The sequence below is a fragment of the Mobula hypostoma genome, chromosome 11 (assembly GCF_963921235.1).
Source record: "Mobula hypostoma chromosome 11, sMobHyp1.1, whole genome shotgun sequence".
Lineage (NCBI taxonomy): Eukaryota > Metazoa > Chordata > Chondrichthyes > Myliobatiformes > Myliobatidae > Mobula > Mobula hypostoma.
The window spans coordinates 112,132,867-112,155,095 of NC_086107.1; the positions used below are offsets into that span (position 1 = coordinate 112,132,867).

Consider the following 22,229-nt stretch of genomic DNA (forward strand, 5'->3'; position numbering starts at 1 on the left):
TGCTGGCAGCATCTGTGGGCAGTCCAGATGAAGGGTCACGATTCAAAATGGCTACCATCTGTTTCTCTCCACAGATGCTGCCCGACCTACTGAGTTCCTCCAGCAGTTTATCTCATATAACCTGTTAATAGCCCACTAACCCACTCAGGCTCATTTCATTTGTAACCCTACAAGTTACCTTTTTTTGACTGCTTCAACCACATTACTGACAACAAGATCATATCATTATTTATTTATTGAGATACAGCACAGAGTAGCCCCTTCAGGCCCTTCGAGCCATGCAGCCCAGTAATCCCCTGATTTAATCCTAGCCTAACCACAGGACAATTTACAATAACTAATTAACCTACCAACAGGTACATCTTTGGAGTGTGGGAGGAAACCAGGGTACCTGGAGGAAACCCACATTGTCACGTCATTCAATAAAAATTTTAAAGTCATTCAATTAAAAAATAACATTACCTAACAACAGAAATTCTGCAGATGCTGGAAATTCAAGCAACACACATCAAAGTTGCTGGTGAACACAGCAGGCCAAGCAGCATCTATAGGAAGAGGCGCAGTCGACGTTTCAGGCCGAGACCCTTCGTCAGGACTTTACCTAACAAATTTAGCATTAAATGCAGCCTCCATTGATCTTGAACCATCTTCTACTTTCTATCAATCCAGATTTTGCCAAATCTCTTCTCAACTATCTTTACTATGTCCACTTTTAATAGCTCACTTTTAAACTAAAAGCTCAATCTTCTAAACCTATAATTATTCCAAGAGGTATTTTGTGTTCTCTCAAACAGTGACAGTGATTAGAGCTATCAAACACCTAACCAGAGGTTTAACATAGTTCATTTTAACATATATCACCTTTTATTTTCGAAGACTAGGATTTCTAAAAAATTAACTAACCACATTAACAGTGTGTCCCCAAGAGGCAGTTAGGTCTCTCCTACCCCTGTTTACAATTTGAAATTTGCCTTTTCTCACTTTTTCTAAAAAAGTAGAATTTGATCACATACGACGAAAAATGCAGTTTACAATAAATACTGCCAAGAGTCGTCTCTCGTATATTAACAGCATTCCATAAAACAGCGGGGCAGGTAATTCACAATAACAGAGCTGAACAAACAGTGTTAGACACTTATAAACAACTAGTCCAGAGAGCGCGGAGAAGAGCAATGTGAATAGCTCCACGGGTAGCTGAGAAAGGCTCCAGGCAGGGATAATAGCCTAACATATTGAAGGGTATTAAAATAGGAACGAAAGCGAGGAGGATTTCGACAGGTTAAGTCCAAAACCAGAGCTCCCTTTCACAGGCAGGCTCCTTACCTGCTTCTCCCTCAAGCCTTCCCACGGCCAGAGCTTCCGAGGCACAGCCTCCTCCTCTTATATCATCACGCAAACACGCACCACGTCAAACACTAACACTGTTTTAAAGCGAGTTTATTCTTTTCGAGAGTTAACTACTATTCTAAACGGTCGAACGAAACGCGTGAAGACAATAGTGTATCGTCATAAAAAAAAACTTAAAAAGCAGACGCTGGCTTTTGCCCCTCACAAATATGACGCCCATGAAGGAAAATGGAGACGTGTTTAATGACCGATAATTTATTCACTGCCGGTTTGTTTCTACAAAGATATCGCTGTACCCCCATCTCAAATATGAGGTAAAACTGGAGTGATTTTTTTATGAAACAACCAAGGCGCAATCTAAAGGAGAAAGGGTTGACTTTCCCCTCATTAAAATGGCGGCTGGCCCGATTCCTACAGAACTTCCAACGAAGAAACTGCGCGGCTTTTTTCCCGACTTCGGGAAGTGAGAGCTATTATTTAAACAGAATGAAATAACTAACTGTCATCGTGTAAAACGAGGCATTTATTATTTTTAAGATGGTTTCCCCTCCCCAACTTCATTCCCCTCACAAAAATGGTGACCGCCGGGTGGGAATTAATGCTGCAAAATTAAGGCAATATTGAAGATGTCAGGTGAAAACTCACGATTATAAACGTAAGAGCCTCTATGTGAAGTGCACATCGTGCCCTTACTTGAAGTGAACAAAAAACAAGTCGCAACCATCTACTGGGCGCAAGTATCTCCCAAGTCGTTAAGACTATAACATCAGTGAAACTCTTATTTATGGTGCGACTGTAACGAAAACTAATTTCCCCCGGGATCAATAAAGTATGACTATGACTCCCATAACACTCAGTATACTGTAACTCTAAACCTGGAACCTAGATCGGGAAAAATTGTAGAAGTTGGTGATCTGAAATTAAACCAAAAATGTAAATCTGAAATAACAATTAAAAGACTGGAAATCTGACAATCAAAATAAGACAAAAAAAACACTTGAAACAGTATTGAGAAAGAGTTTTAATGTGTCTTGGAGTTGAAACGTTATTTTTTTTCTTTCCACTGATAGTGCAAGATTTACTGATAGTTAGAAACGTTCAGTAAATCTTGCAGTATTTTATGTGCATATATACAGTTCAGAAGTCGGACACTTCAGCAGCAAGGTGGAGCAAGTAGTAACTTTAAAAAACGAGCAGGTGAAAGTGTGATGTTGAGGTACTCTGACCACTCCCCCCAGTCGTGGGTGAGTTGTGTAGGAACCAATAAAAAATCGACACTAACCGGAAATGATGTAAGGGGTTTGTTTTGGAGAAGCAGAGGTAAAGAATGGGTTCGTCTGCTGACGGTCACAAGGTAATAGTTCGCTGTTTATATACTGTAACTCAGAGACTTTGTAAGCCGTGATGCCGTAAAATAGTTACAGACGGTTTAAGAAAATAACATCATCGGTTGGTACTGTAGCACGGGACCCAGAAGGATAGGATCACGCATAGAGTATTTTAAGGTGTTAACTATTTATATACTCTTCTACAGCGAAAACTACAGCACAGATTATAATGACGGAAATACCATCTGGAAACGCAATAGCTAAATCATGGTAATCTGAGATACAATGGTAAATCAAGGCAAAGCATTTGCTGAGAGTTCAAAATGCAGAGCAAAACTTTTGAAACTTAAAATCTGGAATAAAAAGAGGATATTCACATCACACAGTAAACCGAACAACATCTGTGGGAGGGGCGAGAGTCAGACAGACAGTTAACTTTCTGAGTCAATAGCGTTTCATCCTTGCATTACCGGATATGATCCTGTAATTGCAGACGACATGGCGGTTGGTAGTTGCACCCAGACATTGATAGGATGCAGTCCAATCACAAACAAGAGAAAACCTGTAGATGCTGGAAATCCAAGCAACACACACAAAATGCTAGAGGAACTCAGCAGGCCAGGCAGTATCTATAGAAAAGAGTCTTTTCCATGAGTTCCTCCAGCATTTTGTGCAGAGCTGGGCTGAGAAGTGGCAGGTGGAGCTCAATATGGAAAAGTGTGAAGTGGTAAAATTTAGAAGATTGAACTTGAAGGCAGAGTACAAGGTTAATGGTAAGATTCTTAGAAGTGTGGAGAAACATAGAGATCTTGTGGTCCAGGTCCATAGATTCCTCAAAGCTGCTATGCAAGTTGATAGCGTGGGTAAGAAGGCATATGGTGTGTTGGCCTTCATTAGTTGGGGAACTGAGTTCAAGAGCTGCAAGGTAGTGTTGCAGCTCTATAAAACTGTGGTTAGGCCACACTTGGAGTGTTGCATTCAGCTCTGATTGTTTCATTAGAAGAAGAATGTGGAAACTTCAGAGGGTGCAGAGGAGATTTACCAGGATCCTGCCTGGATTAGAGGGCATATCTTATGTGGAAAGGCTGAGTGACCTTTGGAACAAAGAAGGATAAGGGGTTCTTAACATAGTAAGGCAGATAGATAGAGTAGACAGCCAGTGCCTTTTCTTTCCACAGTGGCAATGGCTAATATGTGAGGGTATAATGTTAGGGTGATTGGAGGAAAGTATAGGGGGATGTCAGAAGTAGGTATCTTACACAAAGAGTGGTATGTGCGTGGAACACATTGCCGGGTGTGGTGGCAGAGGCATATACCTTAAAGACATTTAAGTGACCCTTAGATAGGTACATGGATGAAATTAAAATGGAGATCTTTTTCGGAGGGAAAGGTTAGATCGATCTTGGTGTAGGTTAAGAGGTTGGCTCAACATCTTGAGCTGAAGGACTTGTACTGTGCTGTAATATTTTATGTTCTGTGATAACTGGTCATTGATCTGAAACATTTGCTCCATCTCCCTCTTCAAAAATGCTGTTAATCTACGAGTATTTCTTGGGTTTAATTGTAGGCAGAGAATTACAAGCTCACTGGATGTTTTCCTCGCACCATTCTCTGTATACCCTAGAGACAGTTGTGCAATGAAAATCCCAGGAGATCAGCAGTTTCTGAGATACTCAAACCACCCCGTCTGCATCAACGATGATTCCATGATCAAAGTCACTTAGATCATATTTCTACCGCATTCTGATGTTTGGTCTGAACAGTGTCTGAACAGCAACTGAACCTCTTGACCATGTCAGCGTGCTTTGAGTTACTGCCACATGATTAGCTGATGAGATATTTGCATTTTTGAGCAGGTGTACAGGTACACCTAATGAAGTGACCATAGATTGTAGAACAGTACAGCACAGGAATAGGCCCTTCTAGTCTTCTAGGTGAAGATCTTTCTTCTGACATTGTGGTGTTCGCTGAGCTTGGCAATTAGCTTGCAGACGTTTCGTCACCAGTTGAGGTGATGTCCTCAGTGCGCAGCTGTTGGTGTTTCTCTCTGGAAATGCTCGCAGTTATATAAAACCATAAGACATAGGAGCAGAATTAGGCCATTCCATCATGGCTGATCCTGGATCCCACTCAACCCCATACACCTGCCTTCTCACCATATCCTTTGATCCCTTGACTGATCAAGACACGATCAACTTCCGCCTTAAATATGTGCACGGACCTGGCCTCCACCACAGTCTGCGGCAGAGCGTTCCACAGATTTACTAATCTCTGGCTAAAATTCCTCCTTACCTCTGTTCTAAACAGTTGCCCCTCAATTTTGAGGCTGTGCCTCTAGTTCTGGATACCCCCACCATAGAAAACATCCTCTCCACATCCACCTTATCTAGCCCTCTCCCCATTCACTTGCCTCGGTCCTGATTGGCTACCCCTTCAGTTGACCCTTAACGTACCTCTCACGTTTCTTTGGCTCAAAGAGGTTCGTAGATGGCGTCTCTCTCTGTTTGTTTACAGAGGACTATATAAATGCACCCAGAGAGAAACACCCAACAACTGCACCTTTGAGGGTGTCTCCTTGATTGGTGATGAAATGTCTGCAAGCTAGCTGCCAGGCTCAGGAAACACTGCAACATCAAACGCCTCAGCCTGAGCTACCAGTATCAACCCCTATCCTGAAGCTGCTTCCTCTCTCATGGATGAGGTCTTCAGAGCTTCTGTTGGCATTTCTGTAGCTCTGTGTCTTTACAGGATGGGCCAAGCCTCCTCCTTTCGCAGCCGGGCTTGGGATCTTTCATGGCAGAGTTAAGTGCTGATTGATGATCAATAAGAATATTAGTAGGAAAGTCTATGTCAGCAAGATTGTCCGTAATTATAATTGTAGATAGAATTGGCAATTGGTTTGATGAATTAATCATGTACTGTATGTGCAATTGTAGAGGTTGTTAATGAACGTGCCTGTACATGTCAATTAGCTTTTAAGTAACCTCTTTCAAAGTGCTCTTTAAGTTACTTCTGGAGTTGCTAAACACTTTACAGCAATAACATTACAGTACAATATAGGAAACATAAGTAATTTGTAAATTGTTCAAAATTCTACCACCAGCAGTAGGATGTGACTGTCAGTCTATTTGTGATGTTGATTGTTAAGCCCATCACCCCTACTGGGGCATAGGCTGCTGCAGCAGCTCACCTGAGTTCTCTGTCCTGTGCCAGTCTTCCAAGTTGTCCCCAGGTGTAGCCCACCTTCCTCTCCTAGGGATGAGATCTTTGCAGCTTCTGCTGGCATTTCTGTAGCTCTGGATTTTTACTGGATGGGGTTCTAGCCCCATGCCCAACCATCCACCTTTCTCATCCGGGCTTGGTGAAGTTATTTGCAACACTAATTGACTATTAACCATTAGCCAGACCTCCCCCATCTTTCTTCAGAATACTGCATTTACCAAAAAGGGACTGGGGCCCCAGTGACCTGGAAGAGTGTGCAACTGGCACAGTAATTGTGGTGTAGGTGGTAACATTTTGACATGGATAGAAGACTGGCTGGTTTACAAGAAATAAAGAGTAGGCCTCAGCAGAGCTTTTCTTGGTTGGTGAGGGGTAATGAATGATTGCCATGGAGACCAGTCCTGACAGCTCAACTTTTTACAATTTATACGAACAACTTGGATGCATATTCTAGGAGTGTTGTTGCCAATTGATAATAGAAAGATAGAAAAGTAAGTCATAAAGAGAACCAGGCTATCAAAATTTGCAGAGGGCTTTGGACCAGCTGGAAAAACGGACTGAAAAATGGTGGATGGAACTGAATGCAGACAAGGTGCGAGGTATTGCACTTTGGGGGGACAAGCCAGGGTAGGACTTACACAGTGAACGATAGGGCACTGAGGAGTGCAGTAGAACAGAGTCCCCGAGGAATAAAGACCCATAATTCCTTGAAAGAGGCTTCACAGGTAGATGGGGTCGTAAAGAAAGCTCTTGGCACATAGGCCATCCTAAATCAAAATATTGAGTACAAGGCCTGGGGTGTTTTGTTGAAGTGGTATAGGACTTTGGTGAGGCCTAATATGGAGTATTATGTGCACTTCTACAGGAAAGGTATCAATAGTAGTGCAAGGATGTTGCTGGGACTTGAGTTCTTGAGTTATAGGGAAAGGTTGAATGGGCTCGGACTTTATTCCCTGGAGCCATAGGAGAACGAGGGGAGGTTTGATAGAGGTATGCAAAATTGAGGGATGTAGATAGGGTAAATGAAAGAAGGCTTTCTCTACTGAGATTGGGTGGGACTACAACTAGAGGTCATGAGTTAAGAGTGAAGGGTGAAATGCTTAAGGGGAACATGAGGGGAAATTTCTTCACTCAGAGAGTGGTGCAAGTGTGGAGCAAGCTGCCAGTAGAGGTGGTAATTGCAGACTTGATTTCAACCTTTAAGAGAAATTTGGGTAAGTACATCTATGAGGGGGGGTATTGAGAGCTATGATCAAGATGTGAGTCGATGGAACTAGGCAGAATAACCGTTTGTCATGGACTAGATGGGCTGAAGGGCCTGTTTCTGTACTGTAGAATCAACATCTATCTCCTCACTTCCTCTGATCCTGATATGCTGAGCCCCTTGCCCCCTCTCTGTTAATAACCATTCTAATCCCACCATTCCCCCCTTCACCCCAGACGCATTCACTTCTCCCTTTCTTCCCCCCACCCCCCGATCTCACCTTATACTTCACGTGAAGAAAGAAGATGTTCGCAAGCTATTTTGGAAAACAGATCATTGGATAAAGCTGCAGGCCCTGATGGTGTCTCACCTCATACTCTAAGGCACTGTGTGGACCAGCTAGCACCTGTCTTCGCTGAGATATTTGACACTTCCCTGCAATTATGTGGGGTTCTGGACTGTTTTAAGGTTGCCACAATCATTCCAGTTCCCAAGAAAGATAAGATCACTGGATTTAATGATTAAGAGGCCAGTTGCTCTGACTTCAGTAGTATTGAAAACTTTTGTATGTCTGGTATTGGCCTACCTTAAGTCCATCACTGCTTCTTTTCTTTACCCATGACAGTTTGTTTATAGAGCGAGTTGTTCAGTTGAGGATGCAGTTCATTTGTGCCTTCACTACATTCTTCAATATTCTGACTCCCCCATCAGCTTTCTGAGGATCTTATTTGTAGAGTTTAGTTCTGCTTTCAACACTATTGTCCTGGATTTGCTCCAAAGCCAGTTAAGCCAGCTAGCTGTACCCTGCAGTGTCTGTCAGTGGATTATGTACTTTCTGACAGAAAGGAAGCAGTATGTAAGGCTGGGCTCCTACTTTCCAGTCCAATGTCTATAAGCACAGGCTCTAACCAGGGCTGTGTTCTTTACCCCTCCTGTTCTCACTTTATACAAATGACTGTACCTCAAAAACAAATCTATTAAAATCCTAAAGCTCACAGATAACACAACTGCAGTTAATCTCTTTAATAATGGTGAGCGACCTGCTATCAAAGAGAGGAAGACCATCTTGCAGCATGGTGTGCTCGTAACAGTTTGGAGTTTAATGCTATCAAGACAGTGGAAAGGAGGATTGACTTCTTCTGATAAACCCCTACCTGGGCCTCTTTGGAAATTAACGGGCAGGCTGTGTCTGTGAATGGGTTATTCAAATTCTAGTGGACTGCTATTACCAATACATTGAAGTGAGACAAGCACATTACACACATCACTAGGAAAGCCCAGCAGAGACTGTTCTTCCAGCAGGGCATATCTTGATGAATTTTTACTCAACCATCATTGAAAGTGTTGTGACCATTTCTATCGCCATTTGGTTTCCCGCCTCCTTCCTCTCCAAGTCCAGGTTATAGCCCACTCAGTGGAGAAGATAATTAACTGTCACCTACGGACATTAAAAGACCTTTTCACTGCGAGAGCGAAGAAAAGAGTTGAAAAACTACTTGCTGACTTCACCCACCCTAGCAGTCACCTATTCACCAAATTGCCATCAGGGAGACGCTACAAGTCTATCATCACCAGGATTACACGTCTTCTCTGAAGCTTCTTTCCTGTCACTATCCAGCTTCTCAACAAAACTCACTCAGGTGTAAAACCCTAAATGTCCCTGCTCAACATCCGTTAAATGGTCTTTCATGATCTCCTTGTTCTGTTGATAATTATTGAGTCTGTCCATATGTTCACATTTATTTAAGCTTGTTTATTGACATTTGCACATGTAATCATTCTGCTAATTATTGATTGCTCCTGGCTGTTTGCACTATGGTCTTGTAAATTGTTAGTTGCTATTGTGTTGTCTGTTATGTGTTATGTTTGGCATCGAACCATAATCAATTCTGGTATTTTTTATCAACTGGCAATAAAATGATTCTGATTCTTTAGTACTCTGTGACTCCTAAGTTTTGGGTTACATGAGTGGGCAAAGATCTGACAAATGAAGTATAATGTGGGAAAATGTGACATTATCCATTTTGGCAGGAAAAATAAAAAAAGGAACATATTATCTAAATAGTGAGAGATTGTGCACTCTGAGATGTATATAGATACACTAATCTCTCTACATGATTCACAAGAGGCTACCACACAGTCAGAACAAGAGCTTCAGGAACAATGATTACCCCTCAACCATCAGATTCTTGAACCAAAGGGGTTAAGTTCAATCAACTTCACTCACCCCATCACTGATATGTTTGCACATCCACTGGATTCACTTTCAAAGACACTTCATCTCATGTTCTCTATATTTTTTGCTTATTTATTATTATTATTTTTTCTTTTTGTATTTGCAACGTTCGTTGTCTTCTACACTCTGGTTGAACGCCTTAGTTGGGTGGTCTTTCATTGATACTATTATTTTTATTATTCTGTAGATTTATTGAGTATGTTCACAAGAAAATGAATCTCAGGGTTGTATATGGTGACATTAATATACTTTGATAATAACATTTATTTTGAACTTCAAAATATGTAGGGGGCATTTGGGTACTGAGAAGTTCATATCTGGGTAACTGTGTATGGTATGGGCCTTCTTGTATAAAGAAGGATGGAAACGTGTTAGAAATAGTTCAGAAAAAGCTTACTAGACTGATGTCTGCAATACCGTCTTTGAGGAAAAAGTTTGGCTAGATTTGTATCTGTTGAAGCTTAGAAGAGTGTAAGGGGCTTCAATGTTCAAAGAAAATGTTATTTTTAAAGTACGTAAATGTCACAATATACATCCCTGAGATTCTTTTTCCTGTGGGCATACTCAGCAAATCTATAGAATAATAACTATAACAGGATCAATGAAAGATGAACCAGAATGCAGAAGACAACAAATGAATAAATAGCAATAAATAATGAGAACAAGAGATAATGAGATAAAGAGTCCTTAAAGTGAGATAATTGATTGTGGGAACATTTCAATGATGGGGTAAGTGAGTGTAGTTATCCCCTTTTATTCAAGAGCCTGATGGTTGAGGGGTGGTAACTTCTTGAACCCAGTGGGGTGAGTCCTGAGGCTATTGTACCTTGTACCTGATGGCAGCAATGAAAAGACAGCATGGTCTGGATGGTGAGGGATCTCTGATGATGGATGCTGCTTCCCTATGACAGTGTTTCACGTAGATGTGCTCAATGGTTGAGGGCTTTACCCATGATGTACTGGACCAAATCCACTACCTTTTGTAGGATTTTTCATTCAAAGGCATTTGTGTTACCATGCTAGGCCATGATGTAGCCACTCAAAATACTCTACACTGCACAACTATCGAAGTTTGTCAAAGTTTTAGATGTCATGCCAAATCTCCGCAGACTCCTAAAGAAGTAGAGGCACTGCCATGCTTCCCTCACAATTGCATTTGCATGGGGAGTCTAGCTAGGATAAGTCTTCTGAAATAGTAACGCACAGGAATTTAAGGTTGCTAATCCCATCTGCATCGAATTCAGCCTGTGAGGATTGTACTGGGCAGCCCACAAACTTCAGTCACTTCCTAACATACCCACAACTCACTAATCATTAGTCTTTGGAATGCGGGAGGAAACCAGAGCACCTGGGGAAAACCTACATGGTTACGTGAAGAACGTACAGACTCTTTACGGAGAGCGGCGGGAATATTTGCCTCGAAATTTTTGTGTTTTTTTTTGGATTGAGCTTGATTCGGAGGCAAGACTGCTACCTGTTTTTATATTTGGCAAGATATGATTATGAACTCTCGAACTTTTGATCATTCTAAAATCCTGCTACCCATAGAGTCATTGAAAAGTACAGCATAGAAACAGGCCCTTCAGCCCATCTAGTCCGTACTGAATCATTTAAACTGTCTACTCCCAACAAACTACGCTGAGAATGTAGTCCTCCATACCCCTTTCATCCATGTACCTATCCAAATTTGTCTTATATGTTGAAATCGAACTTGTATGCATCACTTGCGCTGGCCGTTGAATTGAATTGGCGTTATTACTTACATGTACTTGAGGAGTAAAGATCTTTACGCTTGTTCCACGCTCACACGACACAACGAGTTAAGTTTTCCTTCATGCTAATAAAGTTCATGACACATCCCGGTGATAATATGCCTGATTCTCATTCTCATGTTCCCCTTAAACTTTTCACCTTTCTACCTTAACCCGTGACCTCTGGTTGTAGTCCCACCCAACCTCAGTGGAAAAACCCTGCTTGCCTTTACCCGATCTGTACCCCTCACAATTTTGTATCCCTCTATCAAATCTCCTCTCAATCTTCTACGTTCCAAGGAATAAAGTCATAACCTATTCAATCTTTCCTTATAGCTCAGGTCCTCCAGACCTGGCAACACCCTTGTAAATTTTCTCTGTGCTCTTTCAATTTTATTTACATCTTTTCTGTCGGTAGATGACAAAACTGCACACAGTTCTCCAAATTACCCTCACCAATGTCTTATACAATTTCAACATAATATCCCATCTCCTGTATTCAATATTTTGATTTATGAACGCCAATTTGCCAAAAGCTTTATTTTACGACCATATTGAAGTAATAACAGCCACACCACAGCAGCAGCACGTAGTTTGTTCAGATTAAAGAGGATTAGCAAATCCTTCAGTAAAGTTTATTGTCATTTAACTACATACCATCAAAGGAGACAATGTTTCTGCAGACTAGGATGTAAGCACAGTAGTTCAAAGTACAATTTATTATCTGAGTACATGCCTGTCACCACATACAACCCTGAGATTCGTTTTCTGTGGGCATACTTAACAATCTATAGAACAGTAACTGTAGACATGAGAAACTGTAAGCAAACTGTGCAAATGCAGAAATAAATAAATAGCAGTAAGTAATGAGCATGAAATAACAAGATAAAAGGATCCTTAAATGAGTGTGGGTATCCCCTTTTGTTTAAGAGCCTGATGGTTGAGGGGTAGTAACTGTTCTTGAACCTGGTGGTGCGAATCCTGAGGCTCTTGTACCTTCAACCTGATGCAGCAGCGAGAAAAGAGCATGGCCTGGGTGGTGAGAATCTTTGATGCTGCTTTTCTATGGCAACGTTTCATGTAGATGTGCTCAATGTTTGGGAGGGTTTTACCCGTGATGTACTGGGCTGAATCCACTACCTTTTATAGGATATTCCACTCAAAGGTATTGGTGTTCCCGTACCAGGCCATGATGCAGCCAGTAAGCACACTTTCCACCACACATCTATGGAAGTTTGCCAAGGTCTTTGATGATATGCTGATTCTCCACAGACTTCTGATGAAGTAGAGGTGTTGTTGTGCTTTCTTCACAATTATATTTATCTGATGGGTCCAGGACAGGTCCTCTGAGATGGTGACACCCAGGAATTTAAAGTTACTGACCTCTCTACCTCTGACCCTCCAATGATTACTGGCTCACAGACCTTTCCTGAAGTCTACAATCAGGTCCTTGGTCTTATTGACATTAAATAGAATAGAATAGTACAGCACAGTACAGGCCCTTCGGCCCACAATGTTGTGCCGACCCTCAAACCCTGCCTCCCATATGACCCCCCACCTTAAATTCCTCCATATACCTGTCTCTTAAACTTCACTAGTGTATCTGCCTCCACCACTGACTCAGGCAGTGCATTCCACACACCAACCACTCTCTGAGTAAAAAACCTTCCTCTAATATCCCCCTTGAATTTCCCACCCCTTACCTTAAAGCTATTTCCTCTTGTATTGAGCAGTGGTGCCCTGGGGAAGAGGCACTGGCTATCCACTCTATCTATTCCTCTTATTATCTTGTACACCTCTATCATGTCTGCTGTCATCCTTCTTCTCTCCAAAGAGTAAAGCCCTAGCTCCCTTAATCTCTGATCATAATGCATACTCTCTAAACCAGGCAACATCCTGGTAAATCTCCTCTGTACCCTTTCCAATGCTTCTACATCCTTCCTATAGTGAGGCGACCAGAACTGGACACAGTACTCCAAGTGTGGCCTAACCAGAGTTTTATAGAGCTGCATCATTACGTCGCAACTCTTAAACTCTGTCCCTCGACTTATGAAAGCTAACACCCCATAAGCTTTCTTAACTACCCTATCCACCTGTGAGACAACTTTCAGGGATCTGTGGACATGTACCCCCAGATCCCTCTGCTCCTCCACACTACCAAGTATCCTGCCATCTACTTTGTACTCTGCCTTGGAGTTTGTTCTTCCAAAGTGTACCACCTCACACTTCTCCGGGTTGAACTCCATCTGCCACTTCTCAGCCCACTTCTGCATCCTATCAATGTCTCTCTGCAATCTTTCACAATCCTCTACACTACCTACAACACCACCAACCTTTGTGTTGTCTGCAAACTTGCCAACCCACCCTTCTACCCCCACATCCAGGTCGTTAATAAAAATCACGAAAAGTAGAGGTCCCAGAATAGATCCTTGTGGGACACCACTAGTCACAATCCTCCAATCTGAATGTACTCCCTCCACCGCAACCCTCTGCCTTCTGCAGGCAAGCCAATTCTGAATCCACCTGGCCAAACTTCACTGGATCCCATGCCTTGTGACTTTCTGAATAAGCCTACCATGTGGAACCTTGTCAAATGCCTTACTAAAATCCACATAGATCACATCCACTGCTCTACCCTCATCTATATGCATGGTCACCTCCTCAAAGAACTCCATCAGGCTTGTTAGACACGATCTGCCCTTCACAAAGCCATGCTGACTGTCCCTGATCAGGCCATGATTCTCTAAATGCCCATAGATCCCATCTCTAAGAATCTATTCCAACAGCTTTCCCACCACAGACGCAAGGCTCACTGGTCTATAATTACCCGGACTATCCCCACTACCTTTTTTGAACAAGGGGACAACATTCGCCTCCCTCTAATCCTTCGGTACCATTCCCGTGGACAACGAGGACATAAAGATCCTAGCCGGAGGCTCAGCAATCTCTTCCCTCTTGTGGAGCAGCCTGGGGAATATTCCATCAGGCCCCGGGGACTTATCCGTCCTACTGTATTTTAACAACTCCAACACCACCTCTCCCTTAATATCAACATGCTCCAGAACATCAACCTCACTCAAATTGTCCTCACTATCAAATTCCCTCTCATTGGTGAATACCGAGAGAAGTATTCATTGAGGACCTCGCTCACTTCCACAGCCTCCAGGCATATCTTCCCATCTTTATCTCTAATCAGTCCTACCTTCACTCCTGTCATCCTTTTTTTCTTTACATAATTGAATGCCTTGGGGTTTTCCTTTACCCTACTCGCCAAGGCCTTCTCATGCCCCCTTCTTGCTCTTCTCAGCCCCTTCTTAAGCTCCTTTCTTGCTACCCTATATTCCTCAATAGACTCATCTGATCCTTGCTTCCTAAACCTCATGAATGCTGCCTTCTTCCACCTGACTAGATTTTCCACCTCACTTGTCACCCATGGTTCCTTCACCCTACCATTCTTTATCTTCCTCACCGGGACAAATTTATCCCTAACATCCTGCAAGAGATCTCTAAACATCAACCACATGTCAATAGTACATTTCCCTGCAAAAACATCATCCCAGTTCACACCCGCAAGTTCTAGCCTTATAGCCTCATAATTTGCCCTTCCCCAATTAAAAATTTTCCTGTCCTCTCTGATTCAATCCTTTTCCATGATAATGCTAAAGGCCAGGGAGCAGTCCCCCAGATGCTCACTCACTGAGAGAACTGTGACCTAACCCAGTTCATTACCTAGTACTAGATCTAGTATGGCATTCCCCCTAATCGGCTTCTCTATATACTGTGACAGGAATCCGTCCTGGACACACTTAACAAACTCTGCCCCATCTAAACCCTTGGAACTAATCAGGTGCCAATCAATATTAGGGAAGTTAAAGTCACCCATGATAATAACCCTGTTATTTTTGCACCTTTCCAAAATCTGCCTCCCAATCTGCTCCTCTGTATCTCTGCTGCTACCAGGGTGCCTATAGAATACCCCCAATAGGGTAACTGCTCCCTTCCTGTTCCTGACTTCCACCCATACTGACTCAAAAGAGGATCCTGCTACATTACCCACCCTTTCTGTAGCTGTAATAGTATCCCTGACCAGTAGTGCCATCCCTCCTCCCCTTTTTCCCTCCTCTCTATCCCTTTTATAGCACTGAAATCCAGGAATATTGAGAATCCATTCCTGCCCTGGTGCCAGCCAATTCTCTGTAATGGCCACTACATCATAATTCCATGTATGTATCCAAGCTCTCAATTCATCACCTTTGTTCCTGATGCTTCTTGCATTGAGGTACACACACTTCAGCCCTTCTACCTTACTGTCTTTACACTGTTTATTCTGTTTCTCTTTCCTCAAAGCCTCTCTATATGTTAGATCTGGCTTTACTCCATGCACTTCTTTCACTGCTCTATCGCTCTGGGTCCCATCCCCCTTGAAAATTAGTTTAAACCCTCCCGAACCATGCTAGCAAACCTACCTGCAAGGATATTGCTGCCCCTTGAGTTCGGGTGCAACCTATCCAATCTGTACAGGTCCCACCTTCCCCAGAATGATCCAAAAATCTAAAATCCTGCTCCCTGCACCAACTGCTCAGCCACGCATTCAATTGCCATCTCCTCCAATTCTTACAATCACTGTCACGTAGCACTGGCAGCAATCCTGAGAACGCCACCCCTGAGGTCCTGTTCTTCAGCCTTCTGCCTAGTTCCCGAAACTCACACTTCAGTACCTCATCCCTCTTCCTGCCTATGTCGTTGGTACCAACGTGTATTACGACTTCTGGTTGCTTTCCCTCTTGTACCAGGATGTCGTGCACCCGGTCAGAGACATCCCGGACCCTGGCACCTGGGAGGCAACAAACCATGTGGGTGTCCTTCTCACGTCCACAAAATCTCCTGTCTGCTTTCCTGACTATAGTCTCCAATGACGACAGCTCTCCTCTTCTCCGTCCCACCCTTCTGCACCACAGGGTCAGACTCAGTGCCGGAGGCCCTGCCACCGTGGCTCACACCTGGTCGGTTGTCCCCGACAACAGTATCCAGGACGGTAAACTTATTATTCAGGGGAATGGCTACAGGGGTGCTCTGCACTACCTGTCTGCTCACCTTTGCTCTTCCCCCCTCTGACTGTCACCCAATGACCTGCTTCCGGCAGCCTAGGTGTGACTACCTCCCTGTAGCTCTCATCTATGACTGCCTCGTTCTTCCTAATGAGTCGGAGGTCATCCAGCTGCTGCTCCAGATTCTTTACATGGTCTTCCAGATCGCCCAGCCGTATGCACTTCTGGCAGATGTGATTCTGCGGGAGAGGGGAGTTCCCCCACAACTGCCACATCTCACATGAGAGGCACATCACCGTCTCAAGAGGCATTGTAAAGACTAACTGCGAGCAAGCTTGTCCTCTGCCTCTTCTCGTCGAAGCCTCTCGAGTCAAAGCCTCAAAGCTCCACTCCTTCACTGGCCCACTCACGCTCTGGCCGCTTTGCTTGAGCTACCCCTCTATTTATCTGTTTGAGCTTTTCAAAATGCTTGGTCACCTGACCTCCATTGCCCAATCAGCTGCTTTCTGCTGAGTCTGATCTATTCAAATCTTGATTGACTTGATTGCACAGACCAACTGCCAAAACTGCCAGAACCTCTCGAGTCAAAGCCTCAAAGCTCCACTCCTTCACTGGCCCAGTCACTCACTGGCTGCTTTCCACAGGCCGCTCCGCTTGAGCTACCCCTCTATTTATCTGTTTGAGCTTCTCAAAATGCTTGGTCACCTGACCTCGATTGCCCAATCAGCTGCTTTCTGTTGAGTCTGAGCTATTCAAATCTTGATTGTCTAATCAACGGCTTCCTGCTGATCTATTCAAATCTTGATTGCACAGACCAACTGCCAAAACTGCCAGAATCTTTCGAGTTAAAGCCTCAAAGCTCCACTCCTTCACTGGCCCACTCACTCACTGGCTGCTTTGAGTGAGAGGATGTTGTTATGACACCACTCAGCCAAGTTTTCAATCTCCCTCCTGTGTGCTGATTCATCACCACCTTTGATACAGCCCACAACAGTGGTGTCATTAGCAAACTTGTATATGGTGTTGGAGTGGTACAAAGCCACACAGTCATTGGTGTAAACTGAGTAGAGCAGGGAGCTAAGCACAGAACACATATAACACACACTTACTAATGAAGACAAGGATGAAATCTACAGACAGATTACGCATAAATAAACTAAAGTGCATAAATTAAATATTGTGTACGGGGTTTTTTTATGCTAAATTTAAAATGGCTTCTTTGTTATGTTATACTGGGGAATGCTTCTTTGTTATGTTAAATGCTGAGAAAGTCTCTAGCTGGACAGTTGCTTGGGTTAATACAGACAGCAGGGTGCTATTAGCCAATGGGTGTTTATGTATCGTTTTGTTTCGGATACCATGCTGTATCATATGACTGGGGACAGGGTTTTTGGCGGGGAGTCGGAGGAGAGACGGGGAGGACGGTGGAGAGACGGGGAGGACGGTGGAGAGACGGGGAGGACGGTGGAGAGACGGGGAGGACGGTGGAGAGACGGGGAGGACGGTGGAGAGACGGGGAGCACGGCGGACGTGCGGAAAGGCTCTGGTCGATCACTTCGGGTGGTCCCGAGCCGTGAGTCGACAGGATCCGGGTGGTCATCAGGAATCGATTGAGCTCCAACGGTTGCGCGCGAAGAACTTGGACTTCGATAAGTCTTGGCGCTTTTTTTCCCATTACTTCCTTTTTTGTATCGAATTTATATTAATGTCATAGAATTAGTAATATCTATAAAGTGTACTTGGTAAAACGTACTGGGTGTGCTAGCTGATGATTGATGTTTGGGATTGATTTGGGTGGCAACAGACTCCGTGGGAAGCATTGAGGCAGGTGCTGGGTGGGATTTCCCCTAGACATATACGAGCCAATATAACTGAGCGTTACAATTGTTAGTTATAGAACAAATTAACCAGTGACACCTTGAATGTGATGCGGCAGGGAGTTCAGAAGCATGAGGAAAGAAACTGTCTCCCATTCTGAGTGTTCTTGTTTTTATGCATTGGAGTTTCTTGACTGAGGGTAGAAAGTCAAACAGGATAGATAGATACTTTAATGATCCCAAAGGAAATTAGTGTCTCAGTAGCATTACAAATGCAAAGATATAAAAATATTAGAAGAGAAGTAGAAAGAATAAAAAATAAGTTGGCTGAAACAGTCCAATAGGACGGGGTAATCACTTCCCTGACTGTAGGTTGACTCATTATTGAGCCTAATGGCCGAGGGTAAGAATGACCTCATATAGCGCTTTTTGGAGCAGCGCAGTTGTCTTGGTCTATTACTAAAAGTGTTCCTCTGTTCTGCCACGGTGGCATGCAGAGGGTGAGAAACATTGTCCAGAATTGCCAGGGTTTTCTGTAGGGTCCTTTGTTCTACCACGATCTCCAGTGTGTCCAGCCTTTCTAATCAGTTTATTGACCCTGTTGGCATCACCCATGTTGATGTCATTGCCCCAGCACACCACCCACATAGAAGATTGTACTGGCAACAAGAAACTGGTTGAACATGTGAAGAAGAGGCCTGCATACTCCAAAGGACTCCAGTTTCCTCAGGAAGTAGAGGCGACTCTGGCCCTTCTTGTACACAGCCTCTGTGTTGGTGTTCCACTTGAGTCTGTCATCCAGATGCATCCCCAGGTACTTGTAGGTCCTCACCACATCAATCTCCTCAGCACCAATAGTAACAGGGAGCAGTGCAGGCTTAGTCTTCCTAAAGTCCATCACCACCTCCTTTGTCTTACTGATGTTAAGCTGCAGATGATTCAGCTTGCACTATTTGACAAAGTCCTCCACCAGGGCCCTGTAATCATCCTCCCGTCCTCCCTTTATACCTCCAACTATTGCTAAGTCATCAAAAAATTTCTGCAAATGACATGATTCAGTGTTGTATCTAAAATCCAAGGTATATAGTAACTCTGCTTCCCATTCCCATTCAGATATGTCCATACATGGCCTCCTCTACTGCCATGATGAGGCTAAACTTAGGTTGGAGGAGTGACACCTCATATACCGTCTAGGTAGTCTCCAGCCCCTTGGTATGAACATAGAGTTCTCCAATTTCCAGTAATTCCCTCCCCCTCTCTTCCTCTATCCCTATTTCACTCTACCCCCTCCCCCAGCTCCCTCATGGTTCCGCCTCCTTCTTCTACCACCCATTGTTTTCAGGGCTATGACGTCAATGCTTCCCCTCCCCCACCCTTTTGTCTTTCAAATTACTGGTCTATCAACTGACACTACAAGCATTCTTCAAATCCTTCCCCATCTTTCACTCTTCAGTCCTGACAAAGGGTTCCGGCTTGAAACGTCAACTCATTGTTTCTGACTGATGCTGCCCGACTTGTTGAGTTCATCCAGCGTACTGAAAGTGTTGCTTTGATCTTTTACAGCATCTGCAGATTATTTTGTGTTTACAAGGTATATAGTAAACAGGAAGGGAGCCAATGCAGTCCCCTGTGGGGCCCCAGTGCTGCTTATAGCCATGTCTGACGCACAGCTGTGAAGCCACACAAACTGAGGTCTACCACTCAGGTAGTCCATTATCCATTAAACAATGGAAATGCCAGTCTGCATTGAATGGAGCTTCCCCCCCCAGCAATGAGGACTGTACGGTATTGAAGGCACTTAGGAAATTAAAAACCATGATCCTCACAGTGCTGCCCTGCTTATCCAAATTGGAGTAGGCTCTGTTCAGCAGATTAAAGACAGCATCTTCGACTTCAATGTGCTCCTGGTAGACAAACTGCAGGGGATTGAGCTGTTCTGACCAGGGGTCAAAGGTGAGCCGGGACCAGCCTCTCTAGGGTCTTTGTAATGTGTGAGGTCAGGGTCACTGGACGGTAGTCATTCAAGACTTTCGGTTGGCCCTTCTTGGGTACTGGGACTACTCGAGATGTTTTCCACACAGTCGGGACCCTTTCCAGGCTGAGACTCTGATTCAAAATGAGCTGAGCTCCATACAACTGCTCAGCACAGTCCTTCAGGACCTTGGGGTTCACACCATCCAGTCCCAAAACTTTGCTGTGCCTGAGTTTCCCCAGAGCCCTTCTCACCCGCTCAGATGCTGGATGGCTGGGTGGAACCCTTGATAATGCTAAGGGTGCTTCTGATAAATGTCCCTGATGGATGATAGGGAGACCCATATGACCCTGTCATCTGTTCTCTTGGACGGCCAACCCTAGCCCCCAGCCATGCCGTCTAGTCTTCAGTACATTAGTGCACCGTGTTTGGAAACCTGGTACAAACTTTAATTGAGCAAGCTTGGGCATTGCTGGAAAATCCATCCAGGAACAGACATGCGATTAAGGATAGGACATAGCAAGGACACAGCAAGACTATTTAACCTTGTCAAGCATAGTCGATGCAGAAGGTACAGCCTGAGCTGGGAATGAAAGCTGGGTTCAAATCTGATCTCTAGAAACATCGTCCAATTGAGTTGACAATCTAGGTCAGGGGTCCCCAACCTTTTCTGTACTGCGGACCTGTTTAATATTGACAATATTCTTGCGTACCGGCCGACCCGGGGGGTGCGGGGAGTGTCCAAGTAGGGTTAAACTCACCTCATCATGTCTTTTACAGTTAGGGTTGCCAACTTTCTCACTCCCAAATAAGGGACAAAAGTAGCAGTCAAATCCTGGGACACTTTACCCCAGGAAAGACTACCATGATCATAAAGCCTTGCGCGGGCACCTGTGTGCGCATGCGTAACGTGCGCATGTGCGTACGTGCTGGTTTTTCCCCCACAAATCGGTTTTGCCTTCATTTTCCCGACTATACTGTGTATACATTATTTCTACTTTATATAGGCTGTGTATTTATCATAACATTCCTGCTTTTACTACATGTTAGTGTTATTTATTTTCGGTTTTATGTGTTATTTGGTATGATTTGTTAGGTTATTTTTTGGGTCTGGGAACGCTCAGAATTTTTTCCCATATAAATTAATGGTAATTGCTTCTGCGCTTTACGCCGTTTTTGGCATGAAGAGTTTCATAGGAACGCTGTACCGTAGCGGGGGAAATATGGGAGAAACCAATTTAGTCCAATATATGGGATGTCCGGGCAAATATGGGACAGTTGGCAACCCTATGTTCAAGTTCAACAGTGCGTTACAGGGAATGAGGAAAAGTGCAGCTGACTCATATCGTTTCCTCACAGCCTGGTACCGGTCCGTGGCCCGGTGGTTGGGGACCGCTGATCTAGGTGCAGAAGAGTCTGGACCTCAAACATCGACTGTTTAATTCCCTCCATAGAAACTGCCTGACCTGCTGAGTTCCTCCAGAATTTGGATGTGTGTGTTCCTCTCAGTTTCTAGCATCTGCAGAATCACTTGTGTTTAGGAAATCTTTCGAAGTGCTCAGTTTGTGTATTCATTTAGAATTAGATTTCTTACAGTTTATAATTTGGGACATGCTGTGTTGAGTTGTTACAGAACGAAAAAATGACTTTGGAGCCAGATTTACAAAACTCGTTCCTCGCCTTGTCGGAGTCAGTTGAATATTTTATTCATTAGTATAGATAAGCATGAAGGTCAGCTTAGATTGTTTGAATGATTTATTGATTAATTGATAAAGCCCGGAAGATGCTCTTCCAGCCATTTGAGCCAACAGCCCTTAAAACTGCAATTTAACCCTTACCTAATCATGAGACAATTTACAATGACCAAGTAACCTAGTAACCGGTATGTCTTTGGACTGTGGGGGGAAAACGGAGCACCTGGGGGAACCCCACACATTCCACAGGGAGGGCATACAGTGACTCCTTACAGAAGATGCCGGAATTGGACGCCGCACTCCGATGCCCAGAGCTGTAATAGCTTCATGCTAACCGCTACGCTCCCATGACAAACTGAGGTTGAGATTAACCGGTGAGATTAGTATATTGTCAGTGAATTATATAACTATCAGCTGGTGAAATGTGTTGGGTTCTTTCACACATCTGCAATTCTTGTTTCCATCAAGGGAACGTTTTTGTAGAAGTAAAACTGATTTTGGTTAACAACTGGAAAGCCCCCAGTTTTTCTCCACAAACCAAACTTCTGCATTTTCACCGAACACATAATCAGATGTTCTGATTTGTAGGGAAATTTGATGTCAGTTGTGA

General features: G+C 43.8%; 2 protein-coding genes across 2 annotated transcripts in view; one reads left to right on the forward strand and one right to left on the reverse strand.

Annotated features, from left to right (window-relative positions):
• The window catches only part of akt1s1 (AKT1 substrate 1 (proline-rich)), a 50,758-nt gene extending 49,334 nt beyond the window's left edge, over positions 1-1,424 (reverse strand). The window contains exon 1 of the mRNA XM_063062903.1: positions 1,324-1,424. The gene's annotated coding sequence lies outside the window, so the exon portion shown is untranslated. The remainder of the gene's footprint in view (positions 1-1,323) is intronic.
• A 1,208-nt stretch (positions 1,425-2,632) lies between these two features.
• Positions 2,633-22,229, forward strand: part of tbc1d17 (TBC1 domain family, member 17) — an 84,529-nt gene continuing 64,932 nt past the window's right edge. Inside the window, exon 1 of the mRNA XM_063062906.1 lies at positions 2,633-2,701. Within this exon, the coding sequence (XP_062918976.1) occupies positions 2,675-2,701 (27 nt within the window). The 5' untranslated portion in view covers positions 2,633-2,674. The remainder of the gene's footprint in view (positions 2,702-22,229) is intronic.